The 19,298-nt window shown below is 37.6% G+C and overlaps 1 protein-coding gene across 1 annotated transcript in view; it reads left to right on the top strand.

The window, feature by feature from the left end:
* The window catches only part of adcy2b (adenylate cyclase 2b (brain)), a 70,038-nt gene extending 51,687 nt beyond the window's left edge, over positions 1 to 18,351 (top strand). Inside the window, exons 16-25 of the mRNA XM_083544272.1 lie at positions 4,615 to 4,746; positions 6,245 to 6,358; positions 9,299 to 9,483; positions 12,415 to 12,499; positions 12,982 to 13,140; positions 13,310 to 13,456; positions 14,563 to 14,670; positions 14,977 to 15,091; positions 16,765 to 16,889; positions 17,836 to 18,351. Coding sequence (XP_083400398.1) covers positions 4,615 to 4,746; positions 6,245 to 6,358; positions 9,299 to 9,483; positions 12,415 to 12,499; positions 12,982 to 13,140; positions 13,310 to 13,456; positions 14,563 to 14,670; positions 14,977 to 15,091; positions 16,765 to 16,889; positions 17,836 to 17,988 — 1,323 coding nt within the window. The 3' untranslated portion in view covers positions 17,989 to 18,351. The remainder of the gene's footprint in view (positions 1 to 4,614; positions 4,747 to 6,244; positions 6,359 to 9,298; positions 9,484 to 12,414; positions 12,500 to 12,981; positions 13,141 to 13,309; positions 13,457 to 14,562; positions 14,671 to 14,976; positions 15,092 to 16,764; positions 16,890 to 17,835) is intronic.
* Positions 18,352 to 19,298: the final 947 nt, after the last annotated feature.

Genomic DNA, 19,298 nt, shown 5'->3' with positions numbered 1-19,298 from the left:
TTAACTACATTCCAAATCCAAATCTTCAAAGCTCCTGTTCTTTATCTGTGATTTCATGGATTACAGTAGTCTAATCTAGATGTAACAAAAGCATGGACTAGTTTTTCTGCATCCTGTAAAGACATCATATTAAACATTTTAGCAAGATTTCTAAGGTAAAAGAAAGACTAAGGTCAATAATTACACCAAGGTTTTTGACTGCTGTACACACTGGCGTAATCGGAAAGTTTACTTCTAGCTGTATGTGGTCCTAGTAAATGTACTTCCATCTTATCCGAGTTGTGAGGAAGGAAGTTATCAAGCATCCACTGTCTACTGTCCTTTACACAATCCTCAACATTTTTAAGCTGCTCTCTCTCATATGGCTTTGCTGAAGTATACAACTGGGTATCATCAGCATAGCAATGGAAGCGAATACCATGTTTATGTTTAATTTTACACAGAGGCAGCATGCATAAAGAAAAAAGCAGTGGGCCTAAGACAGATCCTTGCGGAACACCAAAATTGACTTCAGACAGTGTGGAGAACTCACCATTTACATCAACAAACTGATAGCGATCAGTCAGATAAGACCTAAGCCATGAGAAAGCTCTTCCCTTTATTCCAATTCATTTTCTAGTCTAGCAAGAAGGATAGTATGATCAATGTTGTCAAAAGCTACACTAAGGTCGAGCAAAACAAGTATGGAGACAAAAGCCTGATCAGAGACCAATAACAGGTCATTTAACACTTTAACCAGTGCTGATACATTCAGAAAATTTTATTCCTAAGTAGATGTGAGCATAACTGCTGTGCCACAACCTTTTCTAAATTCTTGGAGATAAACGGAAGGTTGATTTTGGCCTATATTTAGACAGCTGACAAGGTTCAAGGTCAGGTTTCTCCATTGAGGGGGTTGATAATAGCCAGTGTGAAAGATTTAGACACATAACCAGTGCTAAAGGAGGAGTTTATTATATTTAGAACAGGTTCAGTTCCTTCTGAAATTATCTGTTTGAAGAAACTTATAAGCAAAGAATCTAAGTTGATGATTTTGATGAGGTAATAAATGAAATTAAGGCATTCTCTTGAATAGTATTAATTAGTAATTAGTAATAACATAGTTAGGATTTATTTTCATTGTCTGGATTTTTTTGCTTAATGTTTTCAAATGTATTATTAAAAAGTTCATGGAATGATGGTGTGCATGTGCTTTTATTTCCTGTAAATGTTGCTACTGAACTGAATAAAAATCCAGCATTATGCTTGTTATTTTCTATGAGGGTGGAGAAATATGCTACTCTAGCAGCACTAAGTGCTTTTCTATAACTCAGGAGGCTCTCCTTCCATGCTATTTGAAATGCCGTCCATTTGGTTTGACGCCATGTACGTTTTAGATTAATAGGATTGTGCTTTCCAACATGACTTTTTTTTTACTCTATAAATTTATTTTTTTATTTTTAACTTTAAAATCCTGTCCAAAAAACAAAACATTCAGGTTTTCATTCCAAAAAATCAAGTGCAGAGTTTAATTCCCCTGATTTTCATTTTGAATGACTATCAGGTGTGGGTTTGCTTGGTTGGAATGAAAACAGTAAACAGTTGTGAATTACGAATTACAATGAAGGAATTACACTGATCAGGCATAACATTATGACCACCTGCCCAATATTGTGTTGGTCCTCCTTTTGCTGGCAAAACAGACCTGATCTGTCGAGCATCAACAGCATTAACTTCTTTAGCAGTTTGAGCTACAGGAGCTCGTCTGTTGGATCAGACCACACGTGCATCAATGAGCCTCGGCTGCCGGTCGCCGGTTCACCGCTGTTCCTTCCTTGGACCACTTTTGATAGATACTGAGCACTGCAGACCAGAACATCCCACAAGAGCTGAAGTTTTGGAGATGCTCTGACCCAGTTGTCTAGACATTAAAATTTTTCCTGCTTCCAACATGTCAACTTTGAGGACAAAAGGTTCACTTGCTGCTTAATAAATCTCACCCATTAACAGGTACCATGATGAAGAGATAATCAGTGTTTTTCACTTCACCAGTCATAATGTTATAATGTCATAATGTTACACCAGATCAGTGTATACTGAATGAAAAACCAGTGTCATCTGGATGAGAATTTTTTAAAGATGGGGAGTTTTTTCTTGCCACTTTCGCCAGTGGTATACTTATTAGGAATAAAACGTATATAGATACACTTTACAAAGGTTAAATGTATAAATGTTTATTTATTTCTCAATCTGTTTTGTGACAATGTTCACAGTTAAATGCACTATAAAAATAAAATTGTATTGAATTGACCATTAGCACGGTTTTACACTGTCCGATTACAAAATCCTTTTAAGATTATTTCTCATTCACTCTGTTCAAGATCTGAGTAAAATCTTGCAGAAAATCTTGTACAATAGCCTGTTCTTTATAATCATGCCTGATTATACAATGAAGGTCCTACTGCAACGCATCAGCGACCTTCTTTGGGACAGAAATAGATCAATACAGTAATTGTATTAAACAGAATATTTTAAAGGTGAAGATGGTGGGTGTGTACCCCGGGTAAAAGAGGACAGCATGTTCTAATGTCTATCCTTCAAAGTGAGCTTGAGGTAATAAGGATATTTTTCTCTTCATTAGTATACGAGGTAGTATTTCAACTCACAGTACAAAGGGACAGGCTGGTACCATTATATCAATAAATGAAAGTACGTTCATATTTTTGCTTCCTTTTTTCCCCCATTAATATGCCCAGATTTCTAGCTGGATAATGTTTTATTCTGTCATGTGTCTCTTCTTAGTCCTAATTTTCAGACAGCAGTCTTTGGTTGAAATGGCACTACCTCTCCAATATGGATCTGGGAATATCAGTATGAAATTATGTATGTAAGATATTCAAAGTTTAATGACAGAGAGGCCCATGTTCAGACATCTGTGACGACTATGAGACCATTGCGTTACAAATCGGTACATGACGAACAGAAACATTGTTAAAGGTCTTACTGGTACATACATAGGCATTTATCATAATGACAGGACAGGCAAAGCATGACAATACGCAAGGAAAGATGAAAGAGTAAGAGTCGCACAAATTAAGTAAATTACTCATGGTAGAATAACTGAAAACTGCAATTGAGCAGTTTTTGGTACTTCTGTGTACTTTTAAAATCTGCAAGAGGACAAACACGCTAAACTCACAGAAACGAAAGAGAGTCAGACACGACACACGGCAGTGATGCAGACCCAGCTGAAAGCTAAATGCAGTCCAATCGAAAGGCGTTCAATGTTATTGCACTTTAATTTGAAGTCCCTGGTGGTCTAGTGGTTAGGATGCGGCGCTCTCACCGCTGCGGCCCGGGTTTGATCCCCGGCCACTCTTAGTGCCGGTCCCAAGCCCGGATAAATGGGGAGGGTTGCGTTAGGAAGGGCATCCAGCATAAAAACATGTGCCAAATCAAACATGTGGAGGATCCGCTGTGGCGACCCCTAACGGGAGAATCTGAAAGAAAGTTTTATTGCACTTTAATTTGTAGAGGTGCACCTTTAAATAAAACTAGTTTAAAATGTATATCTCTTTGTCCTTCATGAACTAAACTAGAATCCCCCACCCAACCGCTGGTGTTAAAAAAAAGTTTTTTTTTTTATTATGATCAGCTTATAAATTTTTAAATCAGTAATTTTACTCAAGTTAAATTTCATTGTAGTGACAGTATGTTAACTCAAAATGTTAATTCTAAAATATTTTAGAACCCTTCCAACCTCTGCCTAACATTGACCCCCTTTCATTCTGAATGACCTTCTATACGAATATACGTGTGTGTGTGTGTGTGTGTGTGTGTGTGTGTGTGTGTGTGTGTGTGTGTGTGTGTGTGTGTGTGTGTGTGTGTGTGTGTGAGACAAATCCAGACCAATAAACTAGGCCAAAAACAATCTTCTTTGAAACCATGCTCAAATCCATAACTCAAACCATTCAACTTATATCCTTATATATATAATATAATATACTTATTATTACTTATGCTTATATAATACATTTTTCTGTTCTGTTCCATTTCTACTGAAAAGAGCATTCTGTTACAACTGCTGCAGATCTCATTTCTTTATTTTGTGTGTGTGTGTGTGTGTGTGTGTGTGTGAGAGACGTACACGTATCCCAGGTGGAGAAAATCTTTACTAGGCCTTCGTGTGTCTCTGAGCCTCGTTATACAGTCGCTGTGAATGGAGAACTTCAGGCAGGAACAGATGGACAGAGAGCGGTTTAGCGGTGCCCTGTCAAACATGACACAACATCAAACGCATAAAAGGGGAAGAAACCGGCCAGCGTGTCCCAGCGGACTGAAACTAGACCGTTTTTCTTTTACAAAAATAGAAGCGAGTCCCTTGTTCCCAAAGCAACTTCTGAATAAGAAACTTTGTAAATTGGCCAAGTGATACGCATGTAAGATGTCTCTTATGGGTGTATGAGTTCTAACGGGATGTCGATGCTGTCAAAGTTGGAGGAATTTGGATGCCTTTTATTGTCTTTTAAATATGAGAACTGTACATATGACATTTAGTAACCTCGGTGTTTAGCCGAGGAGCAAATATGCTAATGACATTAGTGGGAGTTTAGACATGTTTCCTTGTTGCCGTAGCGATCAGGTCGTGTGACCTCCTGCTCTCTCCTCCCGAGCTCGTCCCTGCTCAGCGCCAACAAGCCCTGCGTCCGGCTCGTCCTCACCATGGCAACCACCGTGCTCATCCTCGTCATGGCCGTCTTCAACATGGTGAGTGTCTTGACTGCCTGAGGGCTTTTCGCCGAGGTCTCTGATTTCGCATGGTGAGGTCTGAGTGCACTGGGGACCACAATATTCCGTTTTTTACACTAACCATGGCATCGCACATGTTGACGATCTGTGAGTCAGCTGCTCAGAAAAACCCCGGAGGAATACTAATGCCTTAGAGCTGCTAGTGATCAACCGTCAAGCGCAGTGCTGCTACATCCAGCGTCTGTTCGTGTCTTCCAGCACGTTGAAAGGCGAACTGCTCAAGCAGGTCAAAATAATAATAATCCATTGAAGTCATTCATGAGCAAATGAACACACCAGTAGCATTCCATCTTAAGTGTCCATATTTGATACACAATATAGAGTCAGGGCTTCTCTTTTTTAATAAATTGTTTCAAAATAAACTCGATCTCCTCAGAACAGAATAATTCCGTTTGCTCAATATGTGTTAAAGTGTACATTAATGAGAAGTGTTTTTACTTCTTAACATTCCTCTTACAGGCTATTATTTGAGATTCGTTTTTTACATGTGAAAGTATTGAAAAATTCACTAACCACGTAGACCACTGATCCCTGAAGTTCCCAAGACCCCACATTGAGAATCTCTGGTATAGCTGACTTTAACTACTAGTTTACTAATAAATCATACAATTCATTTGTTGAATTGATTAAAGTTTAAATTAACCTTTAATGGTCATATTTGGTGCCATACTTGATAAAGATGTGGTTTTACTCATAGACCCTTTTTCTTGTAGCATTCTGTTAAATGCTAATGCTAATTTATTTACTTCTAACTGCTTCAAACAAGAATTCAAGAATTTTAGTTCACTCCCAACAAACAGAAGTGAAGAGAGACAGATTTTAGCCTTCAGGGTTCTGAAGCTTGTGGCCAGAAAAGTGTAGACCGGATGCCAGATCCTCTGTGAGCTGGCAAGGACAGAGACTAATCTGCTGTGTAGTTTCCTTGTAACTCAATCAATCAATCAGTTAGCATCAATTAACACCAAATCTCAAAATGTAGAAAATGTGTCCTTTTTTATTCTGATGTATGCAATATATTTGCAGATTTTAATCTAAAAAACATGAGCTGTAAAAGTGACACTTTACTAATCCAATGAAAGAAAAACCAATCCTGCTGAAGAGAAAATATTTTTCTGACGATTTAGTAGTTAATTTCATCAAGCTGTGCCCAAGCTGTCTTGTTTTTCCTGCTCCTTTCTGATACAGCACTGAAATCTAATCAAATCTCAGGTCCTAGCATATTTTGTAGCGTGTGTTCGTGTGTGATTACATACATAAGCAAGCTTGTTATACAATCTTCATACAAATGCAAACTCAGGGGTGTGTGTGTGTGTGTGTGTGTGTGTCTTGCTCAAAGCTTTTTTTTTTTGCTAGCTATTATGTTCAGGTAATGCTATTTAATACAAATATCTCTATTTTGTCTTAAGCAGATTGAGTGTTGTAAATGTGTGTATGTTTTGTTCTCCATGTTGCTCAGTTCTTTCTAGAAGACGAGAAGGTGACTACAGTGGCTGCACAGAACATCTCCAATGAAACTGTCTATGGTGTTTATGGCCAAAATACTCAGTCCGCAGACAAGTTCTACTTGCCCGTAAGTTATTTATTCCTCCTAAATACACACCATATAACAGGCAGATGAAAAGAAAAAGGATGCCGACACTTGAAACCCATCTCCTAAATCTCCCATTAGGGGTCGTCACAGCGGATCATCCATCTCCATGCCCCCCTGTCCTCTACAGCTGCCTCTTTCAAACCAACTACCTGCATGTCTTCCCTCACCACATCCATAATCCTCGTCCTTGGCCTTCCTTTTTTCCTCCTTCCTGGTGGCTCCATCCTCAGCATTCTTCTACTGATATACCCCATGTCCCTCCTCTGCACATCTCAATCTCACCTCCTTTACCTTGTCTCTTCAACGTCCTACATGCTCTGTCCCTCTAATAAACTAATTTCCAAACCTGTCCATCGTCGTCACTCCCAACGAAAAACTTAACATCTTCCGCTCTGCTACCTCCAGCTCCACCTCCTGTCTTTTACTCAATGCCACTGTCTCTAAACCATACAACATCTCAGGTCTCACCACAGTCCTATAAACTTTCCCTTTCACTCTCACAGATACTCTTCTATCACACTTTCTGGTGAAATCCAATGGGTAATTTTCCGTCTGAAATGGAAAACCATCCACATGCACAAAAAGTAAAAAGAAGCTGAAATCTTCTGCATGGATGAAGATGGAAAATACTTCAGATGTTATATATAGACACTCGCTATATAGGCGCTGTTATTTTTTCCGGGAGAGGCTTCGCCAGATACGCTTTTTGATGTTCTTGAGAAATCTTGAGTCTTAAGGAATCTCTCATTTTGAAAAAAACTACAGTGGCCTCAAACCTGTCCCACATACTTATGCCCTGAATACAAACACACAATAGTACCCGATTGTTAATACTAATGTAGATAGATGGTGTAGTATTAGTACAGAAAAATACTGTACATTAATGTTAATATAATATAATATAATATGTATATGTTAATCATGGGTGAGGATGTTTCTATTAATCTTTAATTTTTCTTCAAATTAGAGAAGTGAATATAGGACACTGTCACCTCCTGGTATGGAGAATTGTCTTCTTTTCTTGTGGATATAGATAATATGCTGTACATATGCAGTCCTGGTAGAAATTTTTATTGTAGGCAACAGAATGTGAATAACCATCTTCACCGGCATTAAGTCACAGCAATGTGAAAAGCACAGAGATCAAATCCTGGGAAATGCAGCACATAGGACTGAGACAGTTAGAAACTAAGTAATACTTCAAATCCCAAAATGGTTTTTGGGGCAGCAGTATTGCTTAGAAGGATGTCTGTGCCAGTGTGTTTGGGATTGATTTTTCCAAATTCTTCTATTGATTTTCAAGCTTTCAGCTCCAGTCCTTGAACACCATTGAACCTTCCGGCTTTTGAGAAGAGAGAAAAAGACAGATGACATGTTTTTAGATTGAAGAAAATTGAGCAGTAGCACCTTTTTCGATGTTTCAGTGGAGAACAGATAGTGACACAAATTGATCGAATAATACAATAAGAATGGAGTTCATTTCCTTCGAACATTCTTTCCCCTTAGGTTTTTATTTGTTTATTTATTTATTGTTCTTCAACACTTTATTGCATTTCATGCTTCTTTTGCTAATTTATTTAATTCCCTTTTATACATTTCATTCATAAAGCTTTTTAGAATTCTGCCTTTTTATCATTTTGAGTATAAAAATTCTTCATCAATGATAAAATTCTTCCCAAAATCACCAACATTTTGGACTGTATAAATCAGCATATTATTCTCAGTCACATACTAGCCATGCTTCGCAAATGATTTAATGGGTTTGAATGAACATAAAGCTTACATTAATGCTGAATAATAGTTCTGGAAAGTTTCGTAAAAGCAAGTGATGAATAATAGCAATATGTTCATTCAACCCTTCTTGTTTGCTCTCAGATCAAAATTCTGCTTTGCTCTTGTTAAGCCAATTTATATTAAAATCACAAATACATTTGCTTTCACTGTAATTAGTGTAAAAAAACTTCTCAAAGGAGTTCTTTCTTAGTTGGAGATTTTTTTTCTGCTTGTGCATTCCAGTTCATCCCAATGCAATTAAATAGGTTTAGGTATGTTTACTGGGCAGGCCATTCAAAGATAGATAACACTCAAACCATCTGTTTTCTCTTTAAATAACATTTCCAAAGCTTGGACATATGCTTGTTTTGTTGTATGGTAAATTTGGTTCTACTTAGTTGCAGTCTAGGTGGAATTGCATGGTGTTCAAATTATGGAATGGTTGCCATGTTGGTTTCTTTCAACTGGAATTAGTTTTCAACCTTCTCTGCTCCAAACCATTAATCTTACACCACATTTTATTTCCTGTTCTTCGTCTCTTACAAAAATTCTTCTATTAGAGACAAAAAATTTCCAATTTGGACTCATCTGTCCACAAACGTTTGTTCCATTCATATGTTCAACCTCTATTAAGTCATTTGTGCTCATCAGAAGAACATTTCTTGTTGCTTTGATCAAATTGTGAATGCTTTAGTACGTTAGTACCCACTCGATTTTGGATTGTGTTTGTAGAGATATGTGCTCATTTAGCTACGAGAGTGTTAGTCAAGTCAGGTACTGATGTAGGTGATGTGAGGAGGCCTGCGGTGCAGTCAGCATTCATATTCATCCCAAAGGTGTTCAAGAGGGTTGAGGTCAGAGCTCTATATCAGGCCACTCAGGATCTTCCACTCCAACCCATGTAATGCATATCTTCTTACAGTCTTCCACACATTTCTTCTATACCCATGTGCTAGAGATGAAGTGGATAGAGATTTGGATGGAAAATCGATCTGGTATTATGTTAACCGTGTTATCCTCTTTAACTTTAACGACTACTGTATATCAATCCACCTCAGATTTCACAAGTTTCCCCTATATCTTATGACTGCACCTTGTCTTTCATTTGCAGAAATCAAACCTGATTAGTCACTTTTGCTCTTTCAGTACTTCATCTACAGCTGCATCCTGGGCCTCGTTTCTTGTTCGGTGTTCCTGAGGATTAATTATGAGCTGAAGATGGTGATCATGTTGACTGCTGTGGTGGCCTACAACATCATCATACTGCAGACCCATGCTGCAGTGCTGGACAAGTACAGCATGGCCCTCTATAAGGACAAGCCAATAGACAGGTAGCACACATATACACATACTGTACACACACACAGGGGCACGGAGGTGAGACAGAAAATTGACAGGGCAATTTTCCCAGGTGGCAACAGAAAAAAATCCAGCAACGTCAATAAGTCCCAGGATTATGAGTGACAGATGTTGAGATAGCAAGCTTAGTGTAGATTGCACTGAATTGATTTGTTTCCAAATGACTGACAGCAGAGCTGTGGGTTCTGTGCAAGTAATTTAAACTGCTTTCCTTTAAGCCAAACCACACGTGAAAACGTTCGATTTTCTTCTGTCAGTTTGCCATCATTTGTCCGTACTTTACTTTTTACTGTTCACTGGTCAGTGATGCAGTTGCAGCCCTGCACTTTAAAACTTTCTGTACAATATAGATACAATCAGCTCTTTATTTTTTTTTTTTTAGAATAAAAGCTGGAATAAAGGAAGCAGTAAACAGCAGTAAACGATCTACAAACTTTTCTAGGCTTAAAACTTTAGCACAGGTTAAAAAAAAAACAGGATTCAGCATAATCAATATATATATTTATTTATTTTATTTATTACATGGACTGCGCATGTAGGACGTTTTGGAGACAAGGTGAGGAAGGTGAGATTGAGATGGTTTGGACATGGGCAGAGGAGGGACATGGGGTATATCAATAGGAGAATGCTGAGGATGGAGCCACCAGGAAAAAGAAAAAGAGGAAGGCCAAGGAGGGGGTTTATGGATGTGGTGAGGGAAGACGTGCAGGTAGTTGGTTTGCAAGAGGCAGATGTAGAGGACAGCTGTGAAGAAGAGGAAGATTGTCAAAGTCATATCTGATAAAAGTATTGGGACACCAGCGTTTTACTATATGTGGGTCTTCACTAAACCTTGTTACCAAGTTGGAGTCACACATTTGTATAGGATGTCTTTGGATGCAGTAGCATTACATTTTACTTTCATTTGAACTTGGAGACGCAAACCTGCTCCAGCATGAAAATGCCCCTGTGCACAAAGCCAGCACCGTTAAATTTTGCTTTACATAGTTTTGGAGTAAAAGATCTTGATTGTCCTACTGTATATAAATATGCAGTTCTGACCTCAACTCTATTGAACACCATTGGGATGAATTGGAATGCTGAATGCTGAATGAACACAAATTCATTCATCCCACAAGCACACTCCAAAATCGAGTGAAACATGTTATTATAAGAGCAAATGGGGACTGAATTTGGAATGGGACATTCAAAAATAAATCTCATAGTCAGGTGTCCACAAACTTTTGTCAATATAGTGTATGTTAGCACAAGTGCATTAACAAAAACCTATGAATGATTTTTGCCATCAGAGCTGTTTTATTTTTAGAGAGAGAAAGTAGAGAGAGAAAAGATAGAAGTGGTCTGAAAAGTGCCTACTATCTTAAATAATTTATAAATAAATAAACCCCTTTGAAGCTTTTTTGTTGCTTATCAAGGTTTAACCTTTGCCAATTTGAGAGATTATGATTATGTTTTAGGAAAACACTCAATTCAAGCCTTTTACACCTTATAAACTATCATGGCATATTTCCTAATAGAAAGATATGATATAATTTGGTTTCCATCTCCAAAGAATTTCTATTTCCTCAATATTTACACACTATACTTTCATTTTGGATGAATAAGTAGTTAGAGAGGAAAACATTTCTCCTGAAAATGACAACTAGAGGTTGGCAAGAGATGGCAGTATTTTGTCTCCAAATTTACAAATCTTTAAAAGAAGGCCAGAAGATAGCCATGTCACTGTGGGAAACTTGTTGACTGAGTGAGAGATTTTTACCAACAAATTTAACAAATATGCTGTTTTTCCTCTAAAAGCCCTGGTAGAGCACATGACATCATAGACTCCATTGCCAAGAATCTGCATCTGTCTCATGGTCAGATCTTTCAGCAGGTTGATGATCCAAAATGTACTGTATATTTAAATCCACACAAAAAAATGGTTCCGTGACCACAAAATCAAGTTTTTGGCATTGCAATCCCAGTTGCCTAATCATTTTAAAAGCCTGTGGTATTAGCTGAAGCATAGAGAAGCCTAGAGATACACCAATCAGGCATAACATTATCTCTTCATCATGGCACCTGTTAGTGGGTGGGATATTATTATTATTATTATTATTATTATTATTATTTGTCCTCAAAGTTGACGTGTTAGAAGCAGAAAAAATGGGTGAGAGTAAGAATTTGAGAGAGTTTTACAAATAGTGATGTCTAGACGACTGGGTCAGAGCCTCCAAAACTGCACTCTTGTGGGCTGTTCCCAGTCTGCAGTGGTCAGTATCTATCAAAAGTGCTCCAAGGAAGGAACAGTGGTGAAGCAGTGACAGGATCATGGGCAGACAAAGCTCATTGATCGTGCACGTGTGGAGCGAAGGCCAACAGACAACAGATCTGGTCCAACAGACGAGCAACTCTACCTCAGATTGCTGAAGAAGTTCATGCTGTTCAATGCATTATGGGTAGGGACTGTTTTGGCAGCAAAAGGAAGACCAAAACAATATTAGGCAGGTCATAAAGTAAAGCCTCATTGGTGTATTGTATTGTATTAGATTGTATATTATATTATAACTGACTGATTAATACCTAAAGCTTAGTTTTTTCCCTCTCAAATTTAGTAACTTTAATTTTTTAGAAAGCAGGTTCGCTGATAAGAAGGATGTTGTCTCTAAGTGCATTTTTTCTTACCTCTTTTATTCTACCTTTTCTCTTGCACTTTGCCAGATGACTCAGAGGTGCCTGACAGCATCCGGCAAAAACCTATGTAGATTTGTGCCTCTGCTGACTAGGGCACTTATAAAATCATATCCATCAAACCCACCCGAGGCGCTGTTGAGAAAGATCTTCTCAACCAACCTGCTGGAACAAAAGATCAACTTTTTTTTTTTTCCTGATTGCTATTTTCCTTCTCTTCTTGACTTACCCAGACCCGGCGTTCTGAAAGACTTGAAGACGATGGGTTCTGTCTCGCTCTTCATCTTCTTCGTCACTCTGCTTGTCCTGGCGAGGCAGGTGGGTCTTTGCTTCAATACAATACACTTAATGAAGACAACTTTCCCCAGAGCTCACCCCCAAATAACTGTCCTTTATTTGTAGTGTTTTTTTTTGTTGTTGCTTTTTTGGGGGGAGGTAATCAGGATAACCATAGATACAGTCTCAGCGATGTGTTAATTTAAATATTCAGGCATAGCAGATACATTGGATCTTCCGAGTCTAGTCACGTTAGTCATCAAATTATTCCATTATTGCACAAAGCCAAACAATGTAAGAAGGACATAATGTCATGACATAAAGACTGGAGTGCCAATATATATATATATATATACCATGCAGAACCAGCAGATCGCGAACCACCAATTACAGCACTGACCTTTAAAGTCTGGGTCTAATCTAGTTTGTTCGCAATGATGCCCTGATATACCAGGAAAGGTCACCAATATACTGTATAGAATTAATGGGTGTGTATTGAGTTGTCTCTATTTTTCTTGTAACAGAATGAATATTACTGTAGGTTAGACTTCCTGTGGAAGAACAAGTTCAAACGGGAATGCGAGGAAATTGAGACCATGGAGAACCTGAACCGGGTGCTGCTGGAAAACGTGCTTCCGGCCCACGTGGCGGAGCATTTCCTGGCTCAAACCTGGAAGAACGAAGTGAGTATATGATCATCAACTGCAGCTAGTGTACACAATATCTAAAGCATAACACTGCAAAGAAAATGTGATTTGTATGATTGCTAACTCAAATAATTGCAATCCTTCCTTCCCATTCCTTCTCCTCACATTTGCTAATGATACCTCATATCTTTTCTTTTTTTTGCAGGATCTCTACCACCAGTCGTACGACCTGGTGTGTGTCATGTTCGCCTCCATCCCAGACTTCAAGGAATTCTACACAGAGTCGGATGTGAACAAGGAGGGACTGGAGTGTCTCAGGCTCCTCAACGAGATTATAGCGGATTTTGATGAGGTACAGGATGCCGTTGACACACGTTCGGCCCGCTCGCTGTATATCTCGCTGCTGTCAGCTTCGGTTTCAATTACACTTTGAAACACCACATGAGAAATGAAAAACCCGCTGGTGTCGAGCTGTAATCTGTGATCTCGGAAACAATGATCTGGTACTAATAGCAATTAAACTCGAACGAACAAAAAAGATGAAGAACTTAGACAAAAGTTTGTGAACACCTAGCCATGAGATTGCTTTTTAGAAAATCCTATTCCACATTTGCTCTTATAATAACTACCACTGTTCTGGGAAGATGCTCCACTAGGTTTTGAGTCAGTTTGTAGAGATTTAGTAGTTAGTAAAGTCAGGTACTGATGTAGATGTGGTGAGGAGGTTTGAGATGCAGTCAGTGTTCCAATTTATCCTAAAACTGTTCAGTAGGGTTGAGGTCAAAACTCTACACCAGACCACTCAAGATCTTCCACTCCAAACCAGTTAAAGCATATCTTTGAGCTGGCCTTGTGCAAATGGGAATTATTACAGGTTTGGGTCTCCTAGTTCAAGTGAAATTTGATGCTACAACATCCACAGACATCCCAATTTGTAGTAAGAGTTTGTGGAAGAGCCAAAATTTGGCTGGAAAAGTCAGACTATATGGACTTTTGATCCATATAGTGTTAGTTGCCGTAATATCTGAGTATTAATAAAGATATGAGATTGTTATCTGTTTAATTAGATACTAGCAACACACTTCATATTTATGTTTTACAATTAACATTAGCACTGTTAATGAGATTGTTTTTCTATCGAAATAACAGCTTTTCCTTACAAAAGTGGACTCATTCGTGAGGATCATTACAAACTAAGAGCGAGCAGTTAAATAATGTCCACAAAAAATTAACCTTCACTTTTTAATTGCTTTTTTATATATATTTTGGTCTGTGGCTATAATAACAATGAAACTATACTAAACATTACATTTTATTGACTTTCTGCAATGATTGCACAGTTATGTATTTGCAATCAATAATGTGAACACTGTTGGTATGTTTTAAATCACAATGAAAGCTTTTAAAACCATTAAGCATGACCCTATTCTTTTCACCCAAAATCTCTCTCATTGCCAGTTACTGTCCAAACCGAAATTCAGTGGCGTGGAGAAGATAAAGACGATTGGTAGCACATACATGGCTGCTACTGGATTAAACATTCCTCCCGGACAGGATTATGCCCAGGTGAGCTTCTATAATTAAATGTGATATTAAAACCATTTCTTTTGCCTCTTGCAGTTTGCCCTCTGTTTTAAGTTGCCGCTGTCCTTGGTGCTGAACTTTCTCTTTCAGCTTGCTTTGAGACCTCAGCTATAGGAAGCATTAGGAACAAATTTCTTTACTTCCATAATCATATCAAGATCCAAGAAAAAACAGGACCAGCCTTTTCATACTTTTTTATTTAATCTTTGTCAGTCTGTTTGTCTTTCTATGTATGTATGTATCTATCTATTTTTAATATTGAGTATAAATCTTGTTCGCTTTTTCAAGGATCATGACCGGCAGTACATGCACATTGGCACGATGGTTGAGTTTGCCTTTGCTCTGGTGGGGAAACTTGATGTAATCAATAAACATTCCTTCAATGACTTCAGGCTGCGTGTGGGTAAGGACGGGTTATACAATAGCGCTGATGAATTTTGAAACCTGAAGGCATTGATTCATTTCTAGAACAGCACAGTTCTGGTAGTAATAGCTGTAATTCAGATTCAGAACTCACTCATTTTAATAGGTTATTGTTTTTATAGTAACAGTTGGCAGATACGCCACATATAAAGAGATTCAAATGCATTTATTTAACCAAAAAAAATTTTTAATGCTGACATTTATGTGGCAAAAAGCTTTCTGATGAAAAACATGTGCAGTATGTAATATTTAGAAAAGAAGTCTTCAGTGTCACCGCTATGTAACGATCAACTTTGAACCATGGATTATTTTCCTATAACTGCACATCCTCTCGTGTTTTATTTCTAAATTAAACAATACTTTGCCCTTGCCTAAATATTAATAGGGCTGACATATGCTACAAACTATCTGGACACCAGACCAGATCACACCCATGTACTTGTTGAACATCTCATTTCAGATTTATTTCTCCTTTGCGCCACTATTCTGTGAAGGCTTTTGGTTTGGATTTGAGTTCATTCAGCTAAAAGAGCAAGATTAGTAAGATGATTATTTAAGTCACGTTCCGGTTTATCCCTAAGGTGGGTCTTCCACACGTACTTCATGTTACAGTATGAGGATACATTCTACAACTCTGTGAAAACAGTTTAAATAATGTATGAGTGTAATGGCCAGGTGTCCGTGAAATTTTGGTCCATATAGTGTACATTAAACTTCATCCTTGACCATTCGTCTGTAAATTATGTGCATTCAGCTGTGGGCTTTCTGGGATCAAGCCCTCTAAGGATGCAGGATGGGTGATCAGACTTAATGCAAGCCCCTTCTTGCTAGTAATAGCGCTGCTTTCCATTGGCACAACACATCAAAGGTCAGTATAAAGGTATAAATCCCTTTGGTCCTTTTCTGTTCCAGCCAAAATAACCAATTAAAATGTTTTCTATTTACTAGGAGTAGAACAAATAAGCCTGACTATCCTAAAAATGAAACAGGATTTAGACTTCTAATCAACACTGAAAATCTTTTTTTTTTTTTTTTTACATTGCAGAGATCACATCACTGAAATAAACTAGCTAAATAAAAATAACTGGTTTTTGAGAGTCAGGAAAGCAAAATAAAAAAAAAATAAAAAAGGTGATTTCAGTTGCTGTCACATTCGCTGCATCTCTTATTATACTCCCACACCTGGGAACAACAGACACTATCAGAAGCCCTGCAGAACAGTGGCTGGGTTTCCACTGGAAGGTTTATTAACTGGGGCAGTTTTGAAGATTTCTCCTGTGATCCAAAGCAATGACACTGAAGACTTCTTCTATTAATCTTTCAAAATAAGCATCTTATTACAGGAAACCACATTCGTTCATTTCTTTTCTTTCTTACACATCAACACTGTTTTTAAGACTCGGATCATGTGGCCTGTCCACCATACAAGCCTGTGACAGCTGTTACCATAGGAACGATGGGAACTCAATATGGCAAACCTATAATTTTAATCTTCCAGCTGTGCTGTTAAAAACAATTTAGTTTCCGATTTGGGGATTCCAACATGCTATGGTATAGGTGTACTTTGAAATGATATGATTATTGGATTGCTTTACAGCATCCATTAATAAATACTGAACAGAGCTACAAAGTCGTGTGTTTGATTCTTCTCAGGAATAAACCATGGCCCAGTGATCGCAGGGGTAATCGGAGCACAAAAACCGCAGTATGATATCTGGGGTAACACAGTAAATGTGGCCAGCAGGATGGAAAGCACAGGGGTTCTTGGAAAAATACAGGTACATTCTGTTCTATATAAACTAGATTGTCATGTCAGCGTTCTATATATATTAGTCTCTTCTGCTGCTTTGATGTACCCTTTAGTGTTATTTTGTCATTTATTGTATCACAAAAATTGTCTTAAATCAAAAGGCTGTAAAGCCTGACACTTTGAGTTCCCGGTTCAGTATGAAAAATAGGGTTGCAAGTACATATGTCGGTTTTTATGTCACGGTCGGTTTAATTTCGGTACAGTTGGGGGAAGAAATGCAACACATAAAATTGCTTGGTTTTTTTTGGTTGATGTGGTTTATTATTATTAACATTACTGAACATCAGCTGTCAACATTTTTTTTTTTTTTTTAAATAAAAAAAAAAGCAGCTTGGTTAAATCATATATCAAATAATATATATGATCTAAAAATAAATGATCTAAAAATAACAGAATGTCATTTTATTGATTAAATAAATAAAGCAAATGAAAAATTTCATTTAATAGTTTACATTTGTTAGACCCCATTTTGGAAAATACAGATGTGTGTGTTGTACATTTAATATTTACTTTTCTGAACATATGATGTATTTAACTCATAAATAAAAATTAAAAACGTCTTAATTGCTTCCATCCTTCGTTCATTCCCTCCCGCGATGTGTGGAATTATCAGGATTTTTTTCCTTTTAAGAGAAATTCTTGAAGCTGGACCTAAAACACAAAACAATCCATATTGCTAGACTGTCGTAAAAATGGAAGTGACAGCGATTTCACGCATTTGCAAAACAAAATACAATACAAGTTTTACAACGCAATACAAATCTTATTTCCGGTAAGGAGTGAGTAATAACAGTGACACTGCGCTAACTGTAGTTCAAGTTTTATACCCCTGGCATTGTTGTGTATGTTTTCAAGTTTAATAATAATAATTATAATTTTAAAAAAAAGTTGTTGTTGTTGTTGTTGAATTCCAGGTGACAGAGGAAACGAGTCGGATTCTCCAGACTCTCGGCTACATGTGCTCATGTCGAGGGATCATCAACGTGAAAGGGAAAGGTGACCTGAAGACTTTCTTTGTACACACCGAGATGAGCAGATCCTTATCACAGGGGACTGTAATGCCTTGACCGTCTCGTCTTACACTTCTTTTGTTTCTCTCTCTCACACAACATGAACAAAAAGGGACAGTTGTACAGCAAACTTCATCTCATCCAGTCATTACCACAATAAACCAACAGAGCTTCGTTTTTCACTATGGATTGTATGGACTTAATATGTGAACAGGCAAGCAAAGCACTGTGTGTGTGTGTGTGTGTGTGTGTGTGTGTGTGTGTGTGTGTGTGTGTGTGTGTGTGTGTGTGTGTGTGTGTGTGTGTGTGTGTGTGTGTGTGTGTGTATGACTTGAAGCAAAACAGCTGGCATCTGTCAAATATTTGTGTTCATGTTTTGCTGCCATCATTTTCTTATCCATTAAAGAGTTTCTATATAAACATCTCTGGGTCCATTTATAGAGGGAGGCTTTTGCACATTACAGATTTTATTTCTCAGATCAGAAATGAAATTCTCAAAACTACTTGTTCAACCTCCACATCATGTAGTCACTCGTGCACATCAAAAAAAATTGTTGCTTTCAACAAATTGCAATGCTTTGGTACGTTCATTTAATTGATTGTGTACGATTGTCTGCTTATTATTTGTTTGTCATGTTGATCAAAATATGTTATACCGGTTCTCACCTGATTAGTCTTAGACCCCAAAACATCTCGGCATCAATTTATTGTATAAATCATTGAATGCAAAATGGTTACAGTAATCCCCCCGATTCGTCGAATCTCGCACCCCCAGTTTATTGTGGACACATATTTAATCTGTTTGGCTGATTTTTCCGGTCTCTTGCAGAGAGCACAATAGAGCAATAAACTTATAGGGAATTGTTTTTATAGAGTTTTATGTTGAAATAATGAAATGTATTTATGAAAATATAATTATTAACTATAAAATGAAGTAAAATGTTAATACAGTACAGTACCGAAAGCAAAGAATATGGAGATGTGTATCTTTTTTGAGGTCATAGGACACGTCAACCAATAAACAAGAGGAGAAACTATGCATAGGCTACTACAGAACTGTACAGTACATGTATTCACTATAAATGTAATCCAGTGTACTGTATTTCTATGAATTTACACAAAATTAATCTCGCTATATACTTGCAAATGTTTTCTGTGTGTGTTTAAAGTGTGTGGGAGGAAGATTTACAGCTTAAACAAAAAAAAACAAAAAAAAAAAGGTTTTTTTGGGGTGGCGGCCGTTTATCACGGTTTTGGAACGTAACCACCGCGATAAACGGGGGATTACTGTAAACCAGTTGTCATAATGCGTGAAGCTTAAATTTCTTTTAAAAAAATGTTTCTTGAATTGGTAAATGATGAGTCTT

This window comes from Silurus aristotelis (genome assembly GCF_946808225.1).
Source record: "Silurus aristotelis genome assembly, chromosome: 6".
Lineage (NCBI taxonomy): Eukaryota > Metazoa > Chordata > Actinopteri > Siluriformes > Siluridae > Silurus > Silurus aristotelis.
Note: the sequence above shows the minus strand (reverse complement) of the source record. Positions and strands in the feature narration are given on the sequence as shown.